Source organism: Netta rufina (genome assembly GCF_964035555.1).
Source record: "Netta rufina genome assembly, chromosome: 28".
NCBI lineage: Eukaryota > Metazoa > Chordata > Aves > Anseriformes > Anatidae > Netta > Netta rufina.
The window spans coordinates 5,145,857-5,162,869 of NC_140152.1; the positions used below are offsets into that span (position 1 = coordinate 5,145,857).

The 17,013-nt window shown below is 48.1% G+C and overlaps 3 protein-coding genes across 3 annotated transcripts; 1 reads left to right on the forward strand and 2 right to left on the reverse strand.

Moving 5' to 3' along the window:
• Nucleotides 1-449: 449 nt before the first annotated feature.
• On the forward strand, nucleotides 450-2,837 carry GAMT (guanidinoacetate N-methyltransferase). The gene is made up of 6 exons (XM_084302767.1): nucleotides 450-746; nucleotides 1,194-1,339; nucleotides 1,487-1,550; nucleotides 1,722-1,789; nucleotides 1,868-1,978; nucleotides 2,236-2,837. Exons 1-6 carry the CDS (start codon nucleotides 563-565, stop codon nucleotides 2,374-2,376), a joined length of 714 nt encoding a protein of 237 aa, XP_084158893.1. The 5' UTR covers nucleotides 450-562; the 3' UTR covers nucleotides 2,377-2,837.
• A 258-nt stretch (nucleotides 2,838-3,095) lies between these two features.
• On the reverse strand, nucleotides 3,096-6,766 carry NDUFS7 (NADH:ubiquinone oxidoreductase core subunit S7). The gene is made up of 8 exons (XM_084302923.1): nucleotides 6,681-6,766; nucleotides 6,358-6,394; nucleotides 5,948-6,016; nucleotides 5,417-5,534; nucleotides 4,708-4,887; nucleotides 4,586-4,632; nucleotides 3,671-3,759; nucleotides 3,096-3,306 (listed from the first exon to the last, which is right to left on the reverse strand). The coding sequence occupies exons 1-8, from the start codon at nucleotides 6,694-6,696 to the stop codon at nucleotides 3,209-3,211; spliced, it is 654 nt and encodes a 217-aa protein (XP_084159049.1). The 5' UTR covers nucleotides 6,697-6,766; the 3' UTR covers nucleotides 3,096-3,208.
• Nucleotides 6,767-7,936: 1,170 nt separating this feature from the next.
• PWWP3A (PWWP domain containing 3A, DNA repair factor) lies at nucleotides 7,937-16,811 on the reverse strand. Its single transcript, XM_084302534.1, has 13 exons — nucleotides 16,522-16,811; nucleotides 16,014-16,105; nucleotides 15,600-15,670; nucleotides 14,182-15,204; nucleotides 13,796-13,918; nucleotides 13,265-13,335; nucleotides 12,778-12,854; nucleotides 12,253-12,313; nucleotides 11,668-11,743; nucleotides 11,494-11,544; nucleotides 10,660-11,090; nucleotides 9,866-9,954; nucleotides 7,937-9,669 (listed from the first exon to the last, which is right to left on the reverse strand). Exons 1-13 carry the CDS (start codon nucleotides 16,576-16,578, stop codon nucleotides 9,591-9,593), a joined length of 2,301 nt encoding a protein of 766 aa, XP_084158660.1. The 5' UTR covers nucleotides 16,579-16,811; the 3' UTR covers nucleotides 7,937-9,590.
• Nucleotides 16,812-17,013: the final 202 nt, after the last annotated feature.

The following is a 17,013-nucleotide window of genomic DNA, read 5'->3' on the forward strand; positions in this document are numbered from 1 at the left end:
CCGGTGCATGGCACAGCCCCAGTGCATGGCCCCAATACATGGCACGGCTTTCCTGCATGGCCCCAGTACATGGCACAGCCTTGGTGCACGTTGCAATGCATGGCACAGCCCTGGTGCAAGGCTCCAGTGCACAGTACAGCCCCGGTGCATGGCCTCAATACTCAGCACACCCTCTTTGCATGGCCCCGGTGCATGGTTGCAATGCACGGCACAGCCCTGATGCACATTGCAATACACAGTGCATGGCCCTGGTGCATGGCACAGCTTTATTGCATGGCCCCAGTGCACGGCACACCCTCATTGCATGGCCCTGGTGCATGGCACAATCCCCACGTCCCCCCCCAGCCACCCCAGACCACCCAACCGCATGTGGGCACCGCTCGCCCGGCCCCCGCTGTCCCCTCCCAGCCCGATAAGGCAGCCCTTTCACCCAAAAGGGGCCCCAGCCCGCCGTGCACACTCAGCTCTTTCCCAGCCCCGGCTATTTAAAGCCGGCCGAGCGCCCAGAGCCCTCTCCCTCCCCCAGCACCGCCGAGCCCTTGGACTTTCCTCCCGCGGGACCATGAGCGCCCACCCGGCCGCAGCACCCATCTTTGCGGATGGCGAGGACTGCCGGCAGGCCTGGCGGGGGGCGACGGCCGCCTACGACGCCCCCGACGCCCACCTGGAGATCCTGGGGAAGCCGGTGATGGAGCGCTGGGAGACCCCCTACATGCACTCGCTGGCGGCCGTGGCCGCCTCCAGGGGTAACGGGGCCCTGCAGGGACGCAGCGAACGGCACGGGGAAGGGGTTGGGGGGGGGGTTTTTTGGGTGTTCCCCACACGGTGGTGGCACTTGTGCGCTCGTGTCAGCGGTGACACATTCCCAAAAGGGGATGGGGAGCTTGGGGGAGGAGGAGGAGGGGGGCCCGGCCACCACCTGCCCGCATTTCTGGCAGGGAGGCGGGGGGGTTGCAGCACTTTGCAGGGAGTGGTTGCTTCTTTCCATTGCAATGGGCTTGGGGGGATTTCAGGGGGGGACAGGGGAGTGTTTGGGGCCTGGGGGGCTCCAAATGAGGGGTACGACCCAAATCAAGGCTGCGGGAGGGAAAGCAGAGCCCCGCACGTGCTCACCTCGCTCAGTGTCCCCAGGGAGGTGCGGGGACCCCCCCAGCAGGGCACGGGGCCCCCCCAGCGACCCCTCTCATCCCCAGGCGGCCGCGTGCTGGAGGTGGGCTTCGGCATGGCCATCGCCGCCACCAAGGTGGAGGAGTTCGATATCGAGGAGCACTGGATCGTGGAGTGCAACGAGGGCGTCTTCCGGCGGCTGGAGGAGTGGGCCAGGGCGCAGCCGCACAAGGTCAGGGCCGTGCCATGCCATACCACACCATGCCATGCCATAGCACACCATGCCATGCCATACCGTGCCGTGCCATGCTGTCCCGTGCCGTTCTGTGCCGTGCCGTGATGTCAGGCCCGGGGCTGAGCCCTCTCCGTGTCCCCGCAGGTGGTGCCACTGAAGGGGCTGTGGGAGGACGTGGTGCCGACGCTGCCGGACGGGCACTTCGCTGGTGAGGCGCCGAGGCCAGGCAGTACCTGGGGGGCACAGGCGGTGTCCCCGGGGACCCCCCAGTCCCAGGGAGTGGCATACCGCTGTGTATGGGTGCCAGGGGCACGGGGAGCAAATTTAAATAGGGGAAAAAGTAGAAACAGCTCTTTTTTTTCCCACTTTTCCCGGGCAGGAATCCTGTACGACACCTACCCGCTGTCGGCAAAGACCTGGCACACGCATCAGTTCGCCTTCATCAAGGTACCGCGGTGGGCACAGCCCCTGGGGAGGGTCCGGGGGGGCTGAGCCCCGCGCCTCTCACCCCCCCCTGTGCCGCAGGACCATGCCTTCCGCCTGCTGCAGCCCGGTGGGGTGCTCACCTACTGCAACCTCACCTCCTGGGGCGAGCTGCTGAAGACCAAGTACACCGACATCGAGAAGATGTTTGAGGTGAGTGGGTTGGGGGGACCCAAAGCTGCCCCCAGCACCCCGCTGGTGCTGTCCTGACTTGCTGAGCAGCACAAAGCAGGGCATTGCGTGGCTTTTTAACTCATCTGTGAGGGCTGGGAGCTCAGCAAGGAGCGTTGAGAAGGTCCCAGCGGGGTTCCCTGAAGCCTCCCTGTCCCCACGGAGCAGGAGTTGGGGCTCAGCACCATCCAGAGAGCTCAAAGCATCGCTGCTCCCCCCCTGCCCCTCTTCCCTCGCAGGAGACCCAGGTTCCGCACCTGGTGGAGGCCGGGTTCAAGAAGGAGAACATCAGCACCACGGTCATGGACCTCGTCCCCCCCAAGGACTGCCGGTACTACTCCTTCCACAAGATGATCACCCCCAGCGTGGTGAAGCACTGAGCGCTGCCCCGAAGCCCCGGGAAGCAGGAGGAAGAGGAGGAGGAAGAGCAGCGGCTGATGAAGCACCGAGGAGCACGCGTATTCGCTCCCCTCTCCCATCCCTCAATTCAGCAGCAATTCAAGAGCTTGGCTCTGAGCATTCAGCCACAGGGGTTCGAGCAGTCGTTTACTCTAAAATACCGATCATTTTTTTAAATCATGGGGTAGCTTCCGGCGCTCAATCCAAATAATCTAAACAAGGTAGGAGAAATGGGGAAAAACAGGCAGTTTGAGGCAGATTTGTTAGAATTGGATTTCAACTGCTCCCGAAGCAACTTTCCAGTGAAGTTTCCTCATATTTTTGGCTAATGTCTATTGTAATAAGTTCTGATTCTTTTGACCCTCTTGCAGTTCAATAGCGCATAAATGATGTTTCCTTTCTCTACCCAGAGGGGATAAAACCCATTAAAACAGAATGAAATACACAACTGCTTCCTCTGAGCAATTTGTTTTTGTCTTTCCAAGCACACGTGTAATTCTGCAGTGACTGCTCCTTGTCCTGAGCTGCTGGGAGCCCGACACACCAGGCTCCTAAGACCAAAGCCTGCAAGACCCAGGTTTCAGGCCTCCCCTCTCCTGGGAGGGTATTTCTTTCACTCAGACAACTGCTTTTTGTAATTCAGTTTTTAAACAAATTAATGCACTTTAGATAAGTGATACATTAAAGACAAAACAACATCTTAACCACGTATTGGTTTATTGGAAGGCTTGTGACAATACTTGTTGTTTTGTGCGTAAGAAAGCAAGCAGGTGCCCCCGGTGGGCAGTAAGTGGGTAGGTCATAAATAAGAGGCTATTTCCTGTACCAGATCTGAATCTTCTTCTCTCGTTTGATTTTCTTCTGAAGCTGCAGGATTCCATACAGCAAAGCTTCTGCCGTAGGTGGGCAACCTGAGGGAAAAAGGAAGCCCGTGGGGCTGCCAGCTGTACTGAAATGTAGTCACCAGGAGGATCAACAAAGCTACAGGTTTTGCCCCAAAGCAGGCTGTGATTTCTCTCTGGCTTTGTGTCTGTCACAGTCTGCAGAGTTCATAGAAGCAAGAGGAATGCAGTTTTAAAGAAACTGATGCGATGGTCTGTTAGCTCCCACTGCCCAGCAGGTCCTGCCTAAGAGCTCTTGCACCCCAAATCCCCACCTGCACAGGCAGATGGCTCACATTCTCCCACTGATTTTCAGACCCATTGCTCAAACTACAAATTAACTTCACTCCTGCTCTGAGTTAGTGCTGTGGCACACAGAGGCTGCCTCTCCTACCTGGCACGTAGATGTCCACCGGCACAATGCGGTCGCACCCCCTCACCACCGAGTAGGAGTAGTGGTAGTAGCCCCCACCGTTGGCACAGCTGCAAGAGACGTCAGGGCTTCGTTAAACACATGGTGAAACATTATCAGGAGGCAAAGGAAAACATTAACCTGGCGTCCAAGCTGCTGTGAGGCAAGAGGCCCACTGACAGTTATAGATTTTACAGTAATTGAATGCCAAGGTTTGCACCGTGGCTGCTGAACGCAGGAGCTGTGTCCTCGTTGTGAGCCCTGGCTGGAAGGCAGAGCCTGTGCTCACAGCCACCTTTCAAGTTGAATCAAACCAAACTGAACCATTTTCATGGCTGTCACAAAACAAAACAGATATTCAGAGGGTCCTTCCCCACACTGCAAACCCCCTTTTTTGCCACATCTACAGCAAGTGTTTCCAGAACTCATCTTGTCCCCTCTGCGCCCTTGCAAAACGTCTGACCTCGACCTTCACGAGGAGGTGAAGAAGTCAGTTCCACTAAGCCAACACCACAGCTTCCTGGAGCCAGAGCTCCACAGACCTCATATTTTATGCTGCACAGCAGAAGCACTTTGAAAGCTTTAGTCTAAATGTGAATTCTGAGATTCTGGAAGCACACAAGTCCCCAGACTCTGACGGCTGCAAGAAACAAAAAAGAATCTTTCACTGGAAAGACTCCACAGCTCACAGTGACCTGACAGCAGTTATTCTCCTCCTCCTAATCAAGGAAGGAATCTTTATTTTAATAACAAAGCCTCTTGGTCCTCTTTATAAAATTTAAAGGGTTGGAAATACAAACAAGGGTTGGGTTCCCCTCCGTCATCTCCCCACACATGCAGAGACACCTGAATTCCCTCACCAAAGCGGGGGGACAACAGGGACGGCCTGGCACTTACCTCCCCATGGAGACCACGTAGCGAGGCTCTGGCATCTGGTCATAGACCTGCAGAGCACAGACATTTCAGACCCCTTCCCACCTGCGTGCAGCTGCGCTTGAGGCACCCACCAGCGTCCGTACCTTTCGCAGAGCCGGAGCCATTTTATTTGTCAGGGTGCCCGCCACGATCATGACATCAGCTTGGCGGGGGCTGGCGCGGAAAACGACCCCGAAGCGGTCCATGTCGTAGCGAGGAGCTGCCATGTGCATCATCTCCACGGCGCAGCACGCCAAGCCAAACGTCATCGGCCACAAGGAGCTCTGGAGCAGGAGAGACCTGGGTTACGGGGGGGGAACGCTGAAAGCAGGAGGTGAAACCCCGTGTGGGTGACTCACAGAGTGAAGGACTTTCAGGGTTGATTGGACAGAGAAGGAAACAACATGAGAAAGGTTTTAAGGTTTGTTTAATTAAAGCATCATAAATGAAAGCAGTGTTCACCGTTAAACAGGAGAGCAAAACCACAGCTTCTCCTCTGCACAGAGCAGAGGATTCATCACGAGGACTGCACAGAACCAGAAGGTGCCTTTTGCCTGTTCACAACAGCCAGCTCTGGTCAGACAGGCAGCCCACACCACTTTGCAGTGCCCTCTGAGTGCTTCTCTCCCACACTGACACAGCTCCCCAAATGTCAACCTCTGGCCAAGAAACCTGACTATTCTTCCTGCGGAGCCTGAAGAATTCGGAACCTATTTTTACCCTCAGCAGATGGCACAAAGCCATTTCCAACCAGCACCTCGCAGCACTTGATACCATTTCTCCTTAGCAAGCACCAGAGTTTCAGCGACTCACCCTTCGTGCCCAGTTGATCAGGTCATCGAGTTTGGCGACAACATACTCCCCCCTGCTAGAGGGGACGTAGGACTTTCTCTGGACAACAGCTGAGCTCTTTTGCTGGACTTGGAGAGAACTAAAAGCAAACAGCACAGTAGTGTCAGTCTGTGTTATTAAGCGTTGCTCTAGAATACAATAAATACACTCAAGGAGCTGTCATCCCATAAAGAATCCATGGGGCATTGCTTATGGACAATCCCAAACCCTCTGCTACCACTGCAGGCTGTTTATAACAGTTCTTTTTCCCTCACCATGGACACATGGATCAGGAAGAGGTCCTTTTGTTCACCCTACCGAAATTACAGAGGGTGCCTGGCAGGTTCCTCTCCAGGGCTCGCAGCCTGCCAGCTAATCCTGGGCCTTAAGGGTGAGGTGAGGAAAAGACTTTGAAGCACATGCAGGGGGAGCCATGGCAATCAATGTTTCTTCCCTTCACAGCTGAGGGAGAAAGGACACAGCTGAGGAACCTGCCTTGAAGCGCGGCGTTACCTGTCAGCATGGTCAGCTGCCGGTGTCTGATGGAGCAGCTGGGCGTGAACAGATGTCACCGCGCTGGGCCTGTAAAAATAAATAAAAATAAAAATAAAAATAAAAATAAAAATAAAAATAAAAATAAAAATAAAAATAAAAATAAACGCTGAACCTCAGTGCCACAGAGCCACAAAGCCTCCCCATGCGTCCCCTGCCACCCCACCTCGGCCCTGCAGGGACAAACACCCCCAGGAAGCCAAGCGGCCCCTGATCCAAACCATGAAGAAAAAAGAGCCCAAAAGGGCCCAATTTCAGCTCCCAGCTCTCTGCCCCTTGCTACCACAGCCCCCGGGTCCCCCCAGCCGCGATGAGGGGGGGACACTGGGGGCTCCCTGCCCTGACCCCCCACTCCCAGCCCCAGCCCTCACCTCAGGGCCAGCACACCGCACCGAGCGAGGCCGAGACCTGCAAGGAAAGCACAGGAAAAATCAGCCCAGGCCAAGGCCGGGTAACGGGGAAAGGCCCAACCTCGGGAAACGGCTCCGGGGGCCCGGGAGCCCTCAAAGGCCCGGTCCCGGAGCCCCCAACCCCGGCTTCGGAGCCCCCACCCCCAGCCCGGTCAGGGCCCAACCGAAGGCCTCAGTAGCCTCCACCCGGCCCCGGTTCCCCCCTCCCGGTCCCGGTGTCCCCTCAGAGGGCCGGGTCCCGGTCTCCCAGCCCCGTTCCCGTCCCCGGTCCCGGCCCCGCTCACGGCCCAGCGCCGCCATCTCGCCCGCAGCCCTTGAGGCAACCTCTGGGCGCGCGGTGCCACCCGGTAAAGCCTCCGGCCTCAGCCCGGTCCGCGCCTCACGGAGCCGGCCGGGAAACCGGGAGCGAAGCGGCGAGGTTCCGCGGGCGGCAGGGGTAAAACGTTAGGCGGAGGGCCAAAAAAAAATTAAAAAATAAACATTAATGAATTAATTAAAGATCACGGGGCGTCCCTGGGTGGGCTCGAACCACCAACCTTTCGGTTAACAGCCGAACGCGCTAACCGATTGCGCCACAGAGACCGCGATGCCGCCGCCGCCGCCGCGCGGGCTCCTGTGGGCACCCCCTGAGGGGGGGTCCCGGGGGTGAGGGGGGGACGGGGGGGGGGGTGGGGGCCGGTACCGGCCGAACCGGGACCCCCCCCCCACCCCCGGGACCCCCCTCCCTCACGGTACCTGGGGGGGGCGGGGGGGACGGCGCTGCCAGCAGCCGAAATAGCTCAGTTGGGAGAGCGTTAGACTGAAGATCTAAAGGTCCCTGGTTCGATCCCGGGTTTCGGCAGCTCGCCTCTTTTTGGGGTAGAATTTCGTGTTTTGGTTTCTCCGCGTTCGTGCTGCCAGAGGAAAGCTGAGGGTTAGCCAAGCAAACACGAAAACAGGTTTTTCTTTCCCCAAAGCCACGGCCGCGCGCAGGAGGAGCAGGAGAGCCTTGCCCCAGGCAGCCTCCAAGTCCCTGCAGCTGCAATCGCAGAGGTTCGGGGTTTGGTAAACGCATCGCACACCAAAGCTTCCTCCTCGTGAACACCCCAAAGCTGCTGGAATCAGCACAGTGAGCATTAAACAGCTGCAGTTCAAGGGAAGGAAAACCAGAGCAGTTGCAGGTATCACAGCTGCAGTTCAGGTGAAGGAAACCACCTCCACTACACCAAGACCCTTAACAAGGATCCTGTCCTTGGCAGGGATAACGTGAATGCTTTATTTAAAGCACAATACCAGAAAAAAAAGTAAATTTACTTTATTCTATAACATGAAACTGATAACTGTGGCACCAGGTTTCAGTAAATCTGATACTCAAAAACTATCTTCACCTACCCTGTAGTTTCAAGTAGAAGCCTGCGTGCACTTACCACCCCAGCTTAAAAGCAGTTTGAAACAAATGAACACATTCAAGCAAGAGTAATAGGAAACTACTGAGGATTTACTTCTTTATTCCACCACTGTTAGTTAAGACCACGTAACACCGTACATTGCAAGAGTGAATTTGGTCTCAATCTATGAGTATTTATAGTGTAAGCAATGCCAAGATGTTAAAAGTGTTCTTAAAGATGTAAACATTTTAAAGTGCTTAAACTCTATGTACACTCCTAGCTGTCCTTCAGAAGAATGCAATTTTATTTGACACAGACGAGTTCTCATTTTAAACATCCAGCTAAGATTGCAATAGATGGTATGAAAAGTGAAGATTCAGGTAAAGGCAAGAAGGGCAGAAGTTTATTCCTGTGCAGCGGTTTGAAAAAGAATCTTAGCAGTACTTGGGGAATGTTATAAAGAAGGAACCTGAGGACAGTTTGATTTCTTTGAACCCCCACCAACAGCGCCTGCAGGATGTGTATTTGCAGCAGCATTTGTTTTTCTGGGGAAGAAGCTCATGCAGCCTGAAGCAGCTGTACATGACAAGACACCTCCACTCGCAGGTATCACCTCTGGAGGTGATTCCATAACTGCGTTGGGCTATCACAAATACAAGAGATGCATTATCCCCTATCACAAGTTCTAATGAAAACTGAAATAGAGCCCATCTCAATATTTATTACATGATTCCGGTACTTGTGAATGTCACTTTTCTATGCAAACACAAGGATTGCAAGAGTACCATGTAATTAAAAGCAATTAAAATATACTCAGGTAATTACTATGGCCAGAATATATATCACTATCCAATTTCACATTTAAATTTCCCCCTTTAATTTCAAACCACCTTTTTTTTTTTTACTGGACAAGTGTATCACCCTTTGACTGTAATACACAAAAATAATGATCACTGAGCTTCCGTCACTAAACAGTTATCGATTACGCTACAGGTCTGTCAGAATTTCAGCACAAGCTGAGGGAGTTAACAACGCCAGATTAAACTTGGTATTTAAATCAGATGAAAACAGTTAAGTGTTCCTGAAAAACCACTGAGAATAAAACACTTTTAAAACAGCATTCAAAAGAGATTCACTTTTAAAAATGGAAAAGCAAAGGCTTTTGCAAAGGCTTTTTCTTTTCAAACACTGGATTCCTCTTCCACTGAATGCTGCGGTCATTCCATCAGCAACAAAGTCATTGTAAATTGGATTGCATGAGTAGGTACCAGTTTTATTTCCCACACCTTTAAGACAAAGAAAAAAAACTGTCCAAAACACTTTTGGGCAGAAAACCTGTGCATATTCAGGTAGCAGCAAAGTAACCAGGCAATAACACAAGGCTACATAACTTATCAGTACATATTCTTCCGGGGACAATAGCCCTTCCTTTGTCAGATATTTGGTCAGTAATTCACACAAGACTTAAAGAGCTGCATCAAGCAGCTCTCCAAAACACTTGCTGTGTTCCTGTACATCCTATGGTAAGTGCACTGGCTGGATGAGGACAGATTGGCAGCACATCTGCAGGATTACTGCAGTTCACATCACCTCTTGCAGGCAGTTCAACACGGCAGGACAAAGGGAAGCAGCGCACAGCTCCAGTACACAGAAGAGGCAGCAAGGACTGATACGACCATATCTGACAGTAATGCAGCATTGTAACAACCACATTTTAAAAGATATCTACACACATTTTAAAAAGCAAGAATGATATTTTAATACAAATAATCACTTCTCCAATATATACAATGCCAGTGCAACGCGTGAAAGTTTGTACCACCCTTTTTATAGGCTGTCTGCAGATTCCAATTCGGTCTTCAACTTTTTTCTTTCCAGAATTTCTTCATCAAATTTCTCTCTCTCCCTGAAAAGAAACACATTAAAGTTCTGCTGCAAAACAATCTTAGTGTATTAAAAATTTTGCTGCTTTTAGTTACAGTAACACAGTTACAGTAAGTTTGCCTTACAGAAGGGAGGCTATTGAACTCTCACTCACACTTTTCCTTATAAACAGTAAGCTAGTAAGGAAAGCTCAGAAAATGCTAAGAATAAGAAGATACCTTTTGCTCACAGATGGTCCTTTTATATATTTCTCTTCTGCTTTTTTGTAGTCTATGTCATCCACAGCAGAAATCGCATAAATGATGGCCTATAAAAGAATATTTAGCTCATTTATACTGGCAAAACAAGAACTAAATTACAAAGTTACACCCACTGATTTGAAACTGTCTCAGTAGATGAGCACATTTTTGGAATGAGATTCCCTAATCACTTTGGAAACTTGGGTGGAACTGCTTATTATGTACCCAAACCTGTTAAATAATACAAACTTGTCCTTTAGCAGGCCCAGGAGATTATTTTTGTAACCAAAATAAGATACTCTTAACAGCAATTTTGTTTCTACAGAAGAGAGATTCTTACTAATACCTTTCCCTGGAAAGTTCCCATCTAAAACAATAAATATCTAAAACTGTAACTAAAAGTAAAACTATCCTTCCTGCCAGCAATCCCACTACCGGGAAAAGCCCAGCTAACTTGTCAGAAGGAAAAAAAAAAATCTATAGAGAAATAAGTGAAAATATACCAAAAAGCAATCATTTGCCTTTAAAAACATTGCAACATGTAAAGCTTCCACTTTTAAGCTAGTGGCTTAAAAAACAGCATTTGGAATTACCCTGGTCTGCATCTCACCCACAACCCAGTAGATACCAACAGGACACGTGCAGTGAATGCTGGGCCTTACTTATTAATTTTCTCCAACATACAAGCATGTTTGTCAATAGTCAGTAAACTCAAGTCACGTAACTCATGTTATTTAAACATCAACTTTACTCAGTGTCCAATGTTTACTTACTTCAGGCAACAGGACATCTGAAATAAATTTTATTCTGTCTCCATTTATTTGACAGAGATTTTCAGTGTCTATTTCATGATATACTTCCTTCAGGTAGTTTACTACTAGGTCCAATTGTTCTTCATCCTCTAAATAAGTCTCAACGCAGGTCACATACTGACTTGAATTCAGGAATTCCTTCATCCACCGAGACTGTTTTCTGCTTTTCAAAATAGCCAAGAGATGCTCTTCTGCCCCCTTAGTCTTCACTATAAACTCCACTATCTTTTTATTTGCTTTATCTCTGGCAGCCCTTGTTCTGTCAGGAAGAAGTTTCTTAGAAGGCTTCTGAGGTGAAGTTTCTAATAAAGACTCTTCGAGATTTTCTTCTGCTATGTTTGGAAAGGTCATTTGGACTAAACCTTGGTAACACTGCTTTCTAACTGGATAACCTGAAAAAAGAAAGTGCCACAATCATTCACACTCATTTATATAAAATAAGGGACTTTCTTGTATACATACATAAACAAAATAAGCTTTTTTTTTTGGTAGTTTTCTTTTCCTTTCTCCCCCACCAAGTAGGGGAAAAAAACATCAACAAAAGAAGGAATTGAACCTGACATGATCTCTGAAACAAACTTGCTACAATCTTAAATAACTCAATTGTTTTTTTTTAACAATCAATACTTAACTTTTGTTGTAGGACTAAAAATCTTACAGCATATTGGCATGTAATTATTTTAATTTTTAATCAAACCCTACCAGGTTTGATACTTAACAACACATCAGTAAACATTAGAGCTAAACTTCTCTTCTAAGAGGAATACAGAAGAATCTCATCATGAATTCACTTACTGATGTCATCAGCAAAATATTCCAAGAAGGATCCCGTAAAAGAATGACAACCTAAAAAGCCCAGAACAGGGTTATTAATCAGTTAAGCCTATAAAACAAAAACTGACAGCCTTTGCATTATTGTTTTTTCAGTGATTTACATCAGAATGGATGACATCAACCCCATGTCCTTACCTACTCTAATTCGATAGTCAGAGATCAATTGAATACACCACTCAATTTCCTGGCGATGTTCTTCTTTGGCTTGCTCCTGTAAAACAATGGCCATTTCCAGTTCAAAAAAAGAATAGCCTTATGAAGCTTTTAGGTCTAGGACCAGTAAGCAAAAATGGCTAACGGTAACATATCAAGAAAATGCTTGCAGTTTCCTGCATTCTCTTGAATTTAATTCCTGTAATTACTGTTAATGCACCATGAGAGTGGCTTTGTTGTACGTAGAAAGCCCACAAGTGAAAATCCAGTTAAGAGTCCTAAGCAACTGGCCACCTTCCACATAAACCTGTTCTTAGCAGCATCCTTGGCCTCATCAAGGAGGAGAAATGCATCAGGAGGCTCCCTTTCCCATATTCTTCTCCATTTTGTGCAGTACAAGTTACATTTAATTACTCTGTTTAGTAGACGAGCATCTCTCAGAGAACAGTGAGCAAACAGACCCGTCAGCTGCAACACTCCTCTGGCAGGGTAAGCTACACACTGCACAAAAATACTTTTTCTAGTGTTTGTATACATTTGTAATTGCATGTTACTGGTAACACTTACAATGAGGTCCTGCTTTTCTTCGCAATCAAAGTGCTTCAGACTCCTAAGAGATACTGAGAAGCTTGATGAGAAAAAGACAGGGAAGAGAGGCAATTAGGTTGTGCAGTTGTTTCTTCATTGTGATTTTACACCTTCCCGAAAACCAGGTTTCATAAGGAACTCAGTAAATAGGCTTTACTAGTTCTGGATTTCTAGCAAGCTAAAACTGAGGAGTTTTTAAATTTTAAAGCAAATGCAAAGGCAGACTGATGTCTGCAGGAAGCTTACCCCAACATGAAAAAACAATAGCTAGGTCCTCAGCCTTTTATACTTTATTGCTCACAGAATTGCCAACTGTCAGTATGCCTCAGTTGGCAGCATAGTAAAAACAAGTAGCCCACACCTGCAAATCCTCACCTTGCTTGGTCACTTCCTTTGAGATCAAGGTTAGTTCTAATAGACTGTAATTGTCCAGTAACAGGAAAAGAGTTCAGGAGACTGCCTAACAAACCCAGAGTTCAGCACCCGATCAGAATCCATAGTTACCCTTTTTTCTTGTCATTTACATTCCCTTCTATGAACAGCACGTTTGCCTTTCTGTGTTTCCGCTTCACTTTTCTTACCTGTTAAAAGGATAAAGTTTCATAAGCATCTTAGAGCTCTAACACCCTTACAAAGCATGAACATTTTCAGTGTTAATGAGCTCACCCCACACTTAAAGCTACTTACATAAATATGAAAAATAAAAGTGGCAAGAAGAGCGAAGTACCCAAATGGAGCATTTTTGTTACTGTGCAAGGACCCATCCCTTTCTCACTTTTTTTTTTTTAAGAGCAGGATGCAACCACACCAATGGATGACACAGGCTATAAAAGCTAAGCAGCAAACCTCTGCTCCAATATAAAGATGTGAACTGAACACATTTCACTTTTTTGATGTGCTTTTATCATACGTAAGTTTACTTCTGTTATTATTCTTGTTTTTATCCGGCAATAATCACTCTCAGATAAGGCAGCGAGCTGTTCTTACTTACCACTGCTGGCCAATAAGGATACCTTTGCCATTTGCACCAGACCAAAATCCCTTCCTCAATCAATTGTGGCTCTACAATGAGAAAATACAGTTTCTTTTCTTAAATGAAAACACAGACAAGACAGTTAACTTGCCTCATCTTGTTAGCCTCCTTTCATGCAGTTGATATTTAATGAGTTCTGCTTCAGTGCTTTTACAGATTTCAACCAGAGTGACAACCCCTCAACCGCACTCCCTCAATACCTCCTCCCAGCCCAAACACAGCACAGGCAGTTCTGAATATAAGAACTTTGAAGTTTCAGACCCAGTTTCACAATGTGTTGCAGTTTATTCCGTTCCTGAAAGCCTTTCAGGGGCACCTAAGAAAGGCATTTTAATCCAAGCCTGAACAAATTTGGATTCATTTTCTGAAAACATTAAGTTTCATTAACAGGAATTGCCATAACTTGGCCAGCAAGGCAGAACTGCACGTTCTAAAAAGGCACACAAAGCTTGAGTGATTAAGTTTCAAGTAGACAAACTCATGCCTCACCTTGATGAGATAGAATACTAGGGAGTTCTTCATCCTCCTCCTCATCTTCATCTACCAGAGCTGAGACATGAGAGAGATTCTCCGTGAAAGTTAACTTTGAAGACAGGTCAGAAGATTCCAGTCCTGCCGACAGCAACAAACATCAGCATTCAGAAACACAGCACAGTGATTAGCTAAGTCAGCAGGTATCACTTTCAGACCAGGTGAAATACACAACTGTAAAAAAACCACAGTGATTCACATTGCCCTCTAACAAGAGCTCAGGAGACCGCCCAACAGAAACCCAGAGTTCAGCACACTCCCACAAACCATGACGACATTCTCAAAAAGATGCACTCAGGAATCAAAAGGAATGAAGTTTTTCCTGCGCTAAGCAACATGCTCACCTTCATCTTCGTTGAAGTCAGACAGCCGGAACTCCTTTACTTTACTCGTAAGCACACGTGGAGCATCCTTGCTTCCCTCCTCTTCAGGCTGGGAAACAAAACCACCAGAAAGCTTTCCACGGTGAGAGGGCCTGGCTGAAGGCTCAGAGCCATTTCTGCATTTCTTTTTCCTGTACGAGGACACGGGCACGCTGGTCTCTTGTTTTCCTTTTAGTTGTTTCGAACTCACTGTTTCTTTTCCCCAACCCAGTTGCTTTACTAGATTCTTGCTCTCATTTCTGATGTTCTTCTTCAAGTCAGAGGCACTTTTACAAGTTAAATCCAGTAACACCCTTTTAGGTTGACGCCTAGCATTTGTCCTGCTTCTGACATTTGTCCCTGTGTAAGACTTGCAGGTCACAGACAGAGAAGTGTCCTCAGCAAGAGGCTGTGCCTGAATTTTGGGGAGGTTTTTTGGAAGTTGCACAGGTGATCCTGCACCTGGTCTTTTTTGTCCTTGCTTACTTTTTTCTTCCTTTGGCTTAAGCACAAGTTTGTTTTCTGTTTGGGACTTTGTTGACAAACTGGACTTGGCTTTTTTCTGTCTTGATAGTGATTTTGATTCTGGCGTTGTGTGATTTTGACCATTTGAGTATGATGTATTACACAAGTCCCCAGCACTACATTTTGAAGGTTTTGTTCCATTTTCATTTGCTTTAGCCCTTTTCTCCAAAAGAACAGAATGTTTTTGCTTTTGTTTTCCTATATCAGTCTTTAGGTTGGGACTATTTTTTCTCCCTGTTTTCTTCTTGGGAGTCTCAGCCTCCAACTTTTCTTTACGGTGAAGGAGTGACCGACAGCTCCGTAAGGGGGTAGATGAGAGAGATCCCCTATTGTTTGCCTGAGATAACTGAGTACTCACTCCCTCCTTCAGCTGTGGCACTTGTCTGGCTGATGCATTTTCTCTCAAAAAATCCAGAGCAGTTCTAAGAGCACAGCGATATTTCAGTTCGTCCACAACTTCACTAGAATCCGTCTTTTCACCTGTCAAAGAATATGCAATACAATAACCTTTATTTGAATACAATACATTAAAAATGTGTTTACAGTTTCTTTTGTCTAAGACTTCAAGATTGTTGAGGCAAAGTATAAAACACACACAATGGGCAAGCTACTAATAGCTTTAAAAAAAATATGATGCAAATACACAATTTTTTTCATAATTTCTTCCAATGTGCAACGCAAGGGAAGAGTCAAATTAGCCCTGATAATATTTGGTCTGTTTTCAAGCTTTATGGATTGAAAGGGGAAAGGGGAAAAGAAATGCAAAAGAACACCTCAGGAAACACAAGTATCGACCATCCACCAGGTTGAAGTTGTGGGCGTTATTTTGTATTCAGGCAATACACAAGGCAGGAAGTGTTTCAAGATATCCTCACCTAAGTTAGAGGCGATATCTTCTATATGCTCTTCATTCAGTGGAACTGTATCTGCAGAGTTCACACTAACCCTGAAAATACAACAAAGTTGATTGAAACTGTCACAACAGGAGCCATTACTAACAGCATGGCAACACCCTCATCTGGCAATAAACTTGTAGTTTCCCCCCACAGCCCCATAACATTTTAGCAGAAATTTAAAAAATAAAGAAAGAAACCTTGAGCTAACAGCGTGTTGTTTGTAGGTGCTCCGTGAGACAAGTATATAGGCAGCAACCTAAGCAGCAGTGGGTTAGTCACCTAATCGTTCTGTGAGTCAGTGACTCATCCCACACACCTTCCCATAACGGGATTATTTTTCTTCCTTACAAAGTCTAAGAGTGCAAACACAACACAGCAACAGAGATACTTTACTTTTCTTTTAAGCCACATATTTCAACTTCCAAAGAAGCTTCCTCTGCATTAGCGATAGATGATTTTCCAACGTCTCCACTTTTGCACAAAACCTACATTAAAAAAGAAAAGCACACATTGAAAATTCTCAATCCAGGCTGTAGGACAGGTCAGACTTCAAGATATTTTTAGGACAAACAGCACAGAACAGACTAACTTTGCATGGCACCTGGCTGCAGTATCAGCTTTCCTACAGGTTAAGGCATTTTTTTAAGAACATATACACGTGTTTACTTGGAGCAATTGCTTCCAGACAACTACCTACAACTATGTCTATCATTTGGGTTGTTCACTTAAGCGATTAACACCAACTGGGTAGCCGTATCAGCACAATTGGCACCTTTATCTCGGTTTACATACAAAGCAGCAGCAATTCGCAGCTGCTCAAAAGCTCACGCTTTCTGTTACCGTTCCCCTCGTTTCTAAGCTAAATCCACAAAACCTTTCCTTATCCGTGCACCCACTTTACCTTCGCTGGCCACAAACGCTCCCTCCACTTGCAAAGCACATACTCCGGGTCTGCCATGACCGCGTTTCATGGAGGAAAGGAAAACCCCGGAGCGTTCTGAAGAAAAAAGAGTTACTCCAAGTTTTAACGAAACGCAGCACTTCACCGTAACGCAACCAGGCGTCGCTTTAACTCCGGGGTCACAGGCCTCGGACCGACCTCCCGAGGACCCCACGGGCCGGCTGAGGCGCTGACACGGGGCAGGCCCCGAGGAGGCCCCGGCCGAGCCCCTCCCGGCTACGGCTCCGGCTCCCGCCGACGGGCCTGGGGCGGGCCCTGGGCGGGTTATGGGGCCCCCGCGCTGTGGGGAGGGAGCAGGAAGGGGGGAAGCGGCCCCCGCTCTGTCCCGCAGGAGGGGCCAGGAGGGGTCGTGAGGGGCCGGGACGCTCCCCCCGGTTCCCCCCGGTTCAGCCCCGGTCCGGGACCCCCCCCCCCACAACGGCCGCCACCGCC

Bases quoted from the DNA above. Each gene is read 5' to 3' on its own strand.
- GAMT (XM_084302767.1), top strand. From the start codon at position 563: ATGAGCGCCCACCCGGCCGCAGCACCCATCTTTGCGGATGGCGAGGAC. The intron at 1,790-1,867 runs GTACCGCGGTGG...CCTGTGCCGCAG, and splicing joins ATCAGTTCGCCTTCATCAAG to GACCATGCCTTCCGCCTGCT. The intron at 1,979-2,235 runs GTGAGTGGGTTG...CTTCCCTCGCAG, and splicing joins ACATCGAGAAGATGTTTGAG to GAGACCCAGGTTCCGCACCT.
- NDUFS7 (XM_084302923.1), bottom strand. The intron at 5,535-5,947 runs GTAACGCCGCGC...GTTTGCTTTTAG, and splicing joins GCAGCTGACCATGCTGACAG to TTCTCTCCAAGTCCAGCAAA. The intron at 3,307-3,670 runs GTAGGAGAGGCA...TTTTTCCCTCAG, and splicing joins GGTGGACATCTACGTGCCAG to GTTGCCCACCTACGGCAGAA.
- PWWP3A (XM_084302534.1), bottom strand. From the start codon at position 16,578: ATGGCAGACCCGGAGTATGTGCTTTGCAAGTGGAGGGAGCGTTTGTGG. The intron at 16,106-16,521 runs GTAAAGTGGGTG...TTTTTAATGTAG, and splicing joins AGCGTTTGTGGCCAGCGAAG to GTTTTGTGCAAAAGTGGAGA. The intron at 11,744-12,252 runs GTAAGTGTTACC...ATTGTTTTACAG, and splicing joins AAGAAAAGCAGGACCTCATT to GAGCAAGCCAAAGAAGAACA.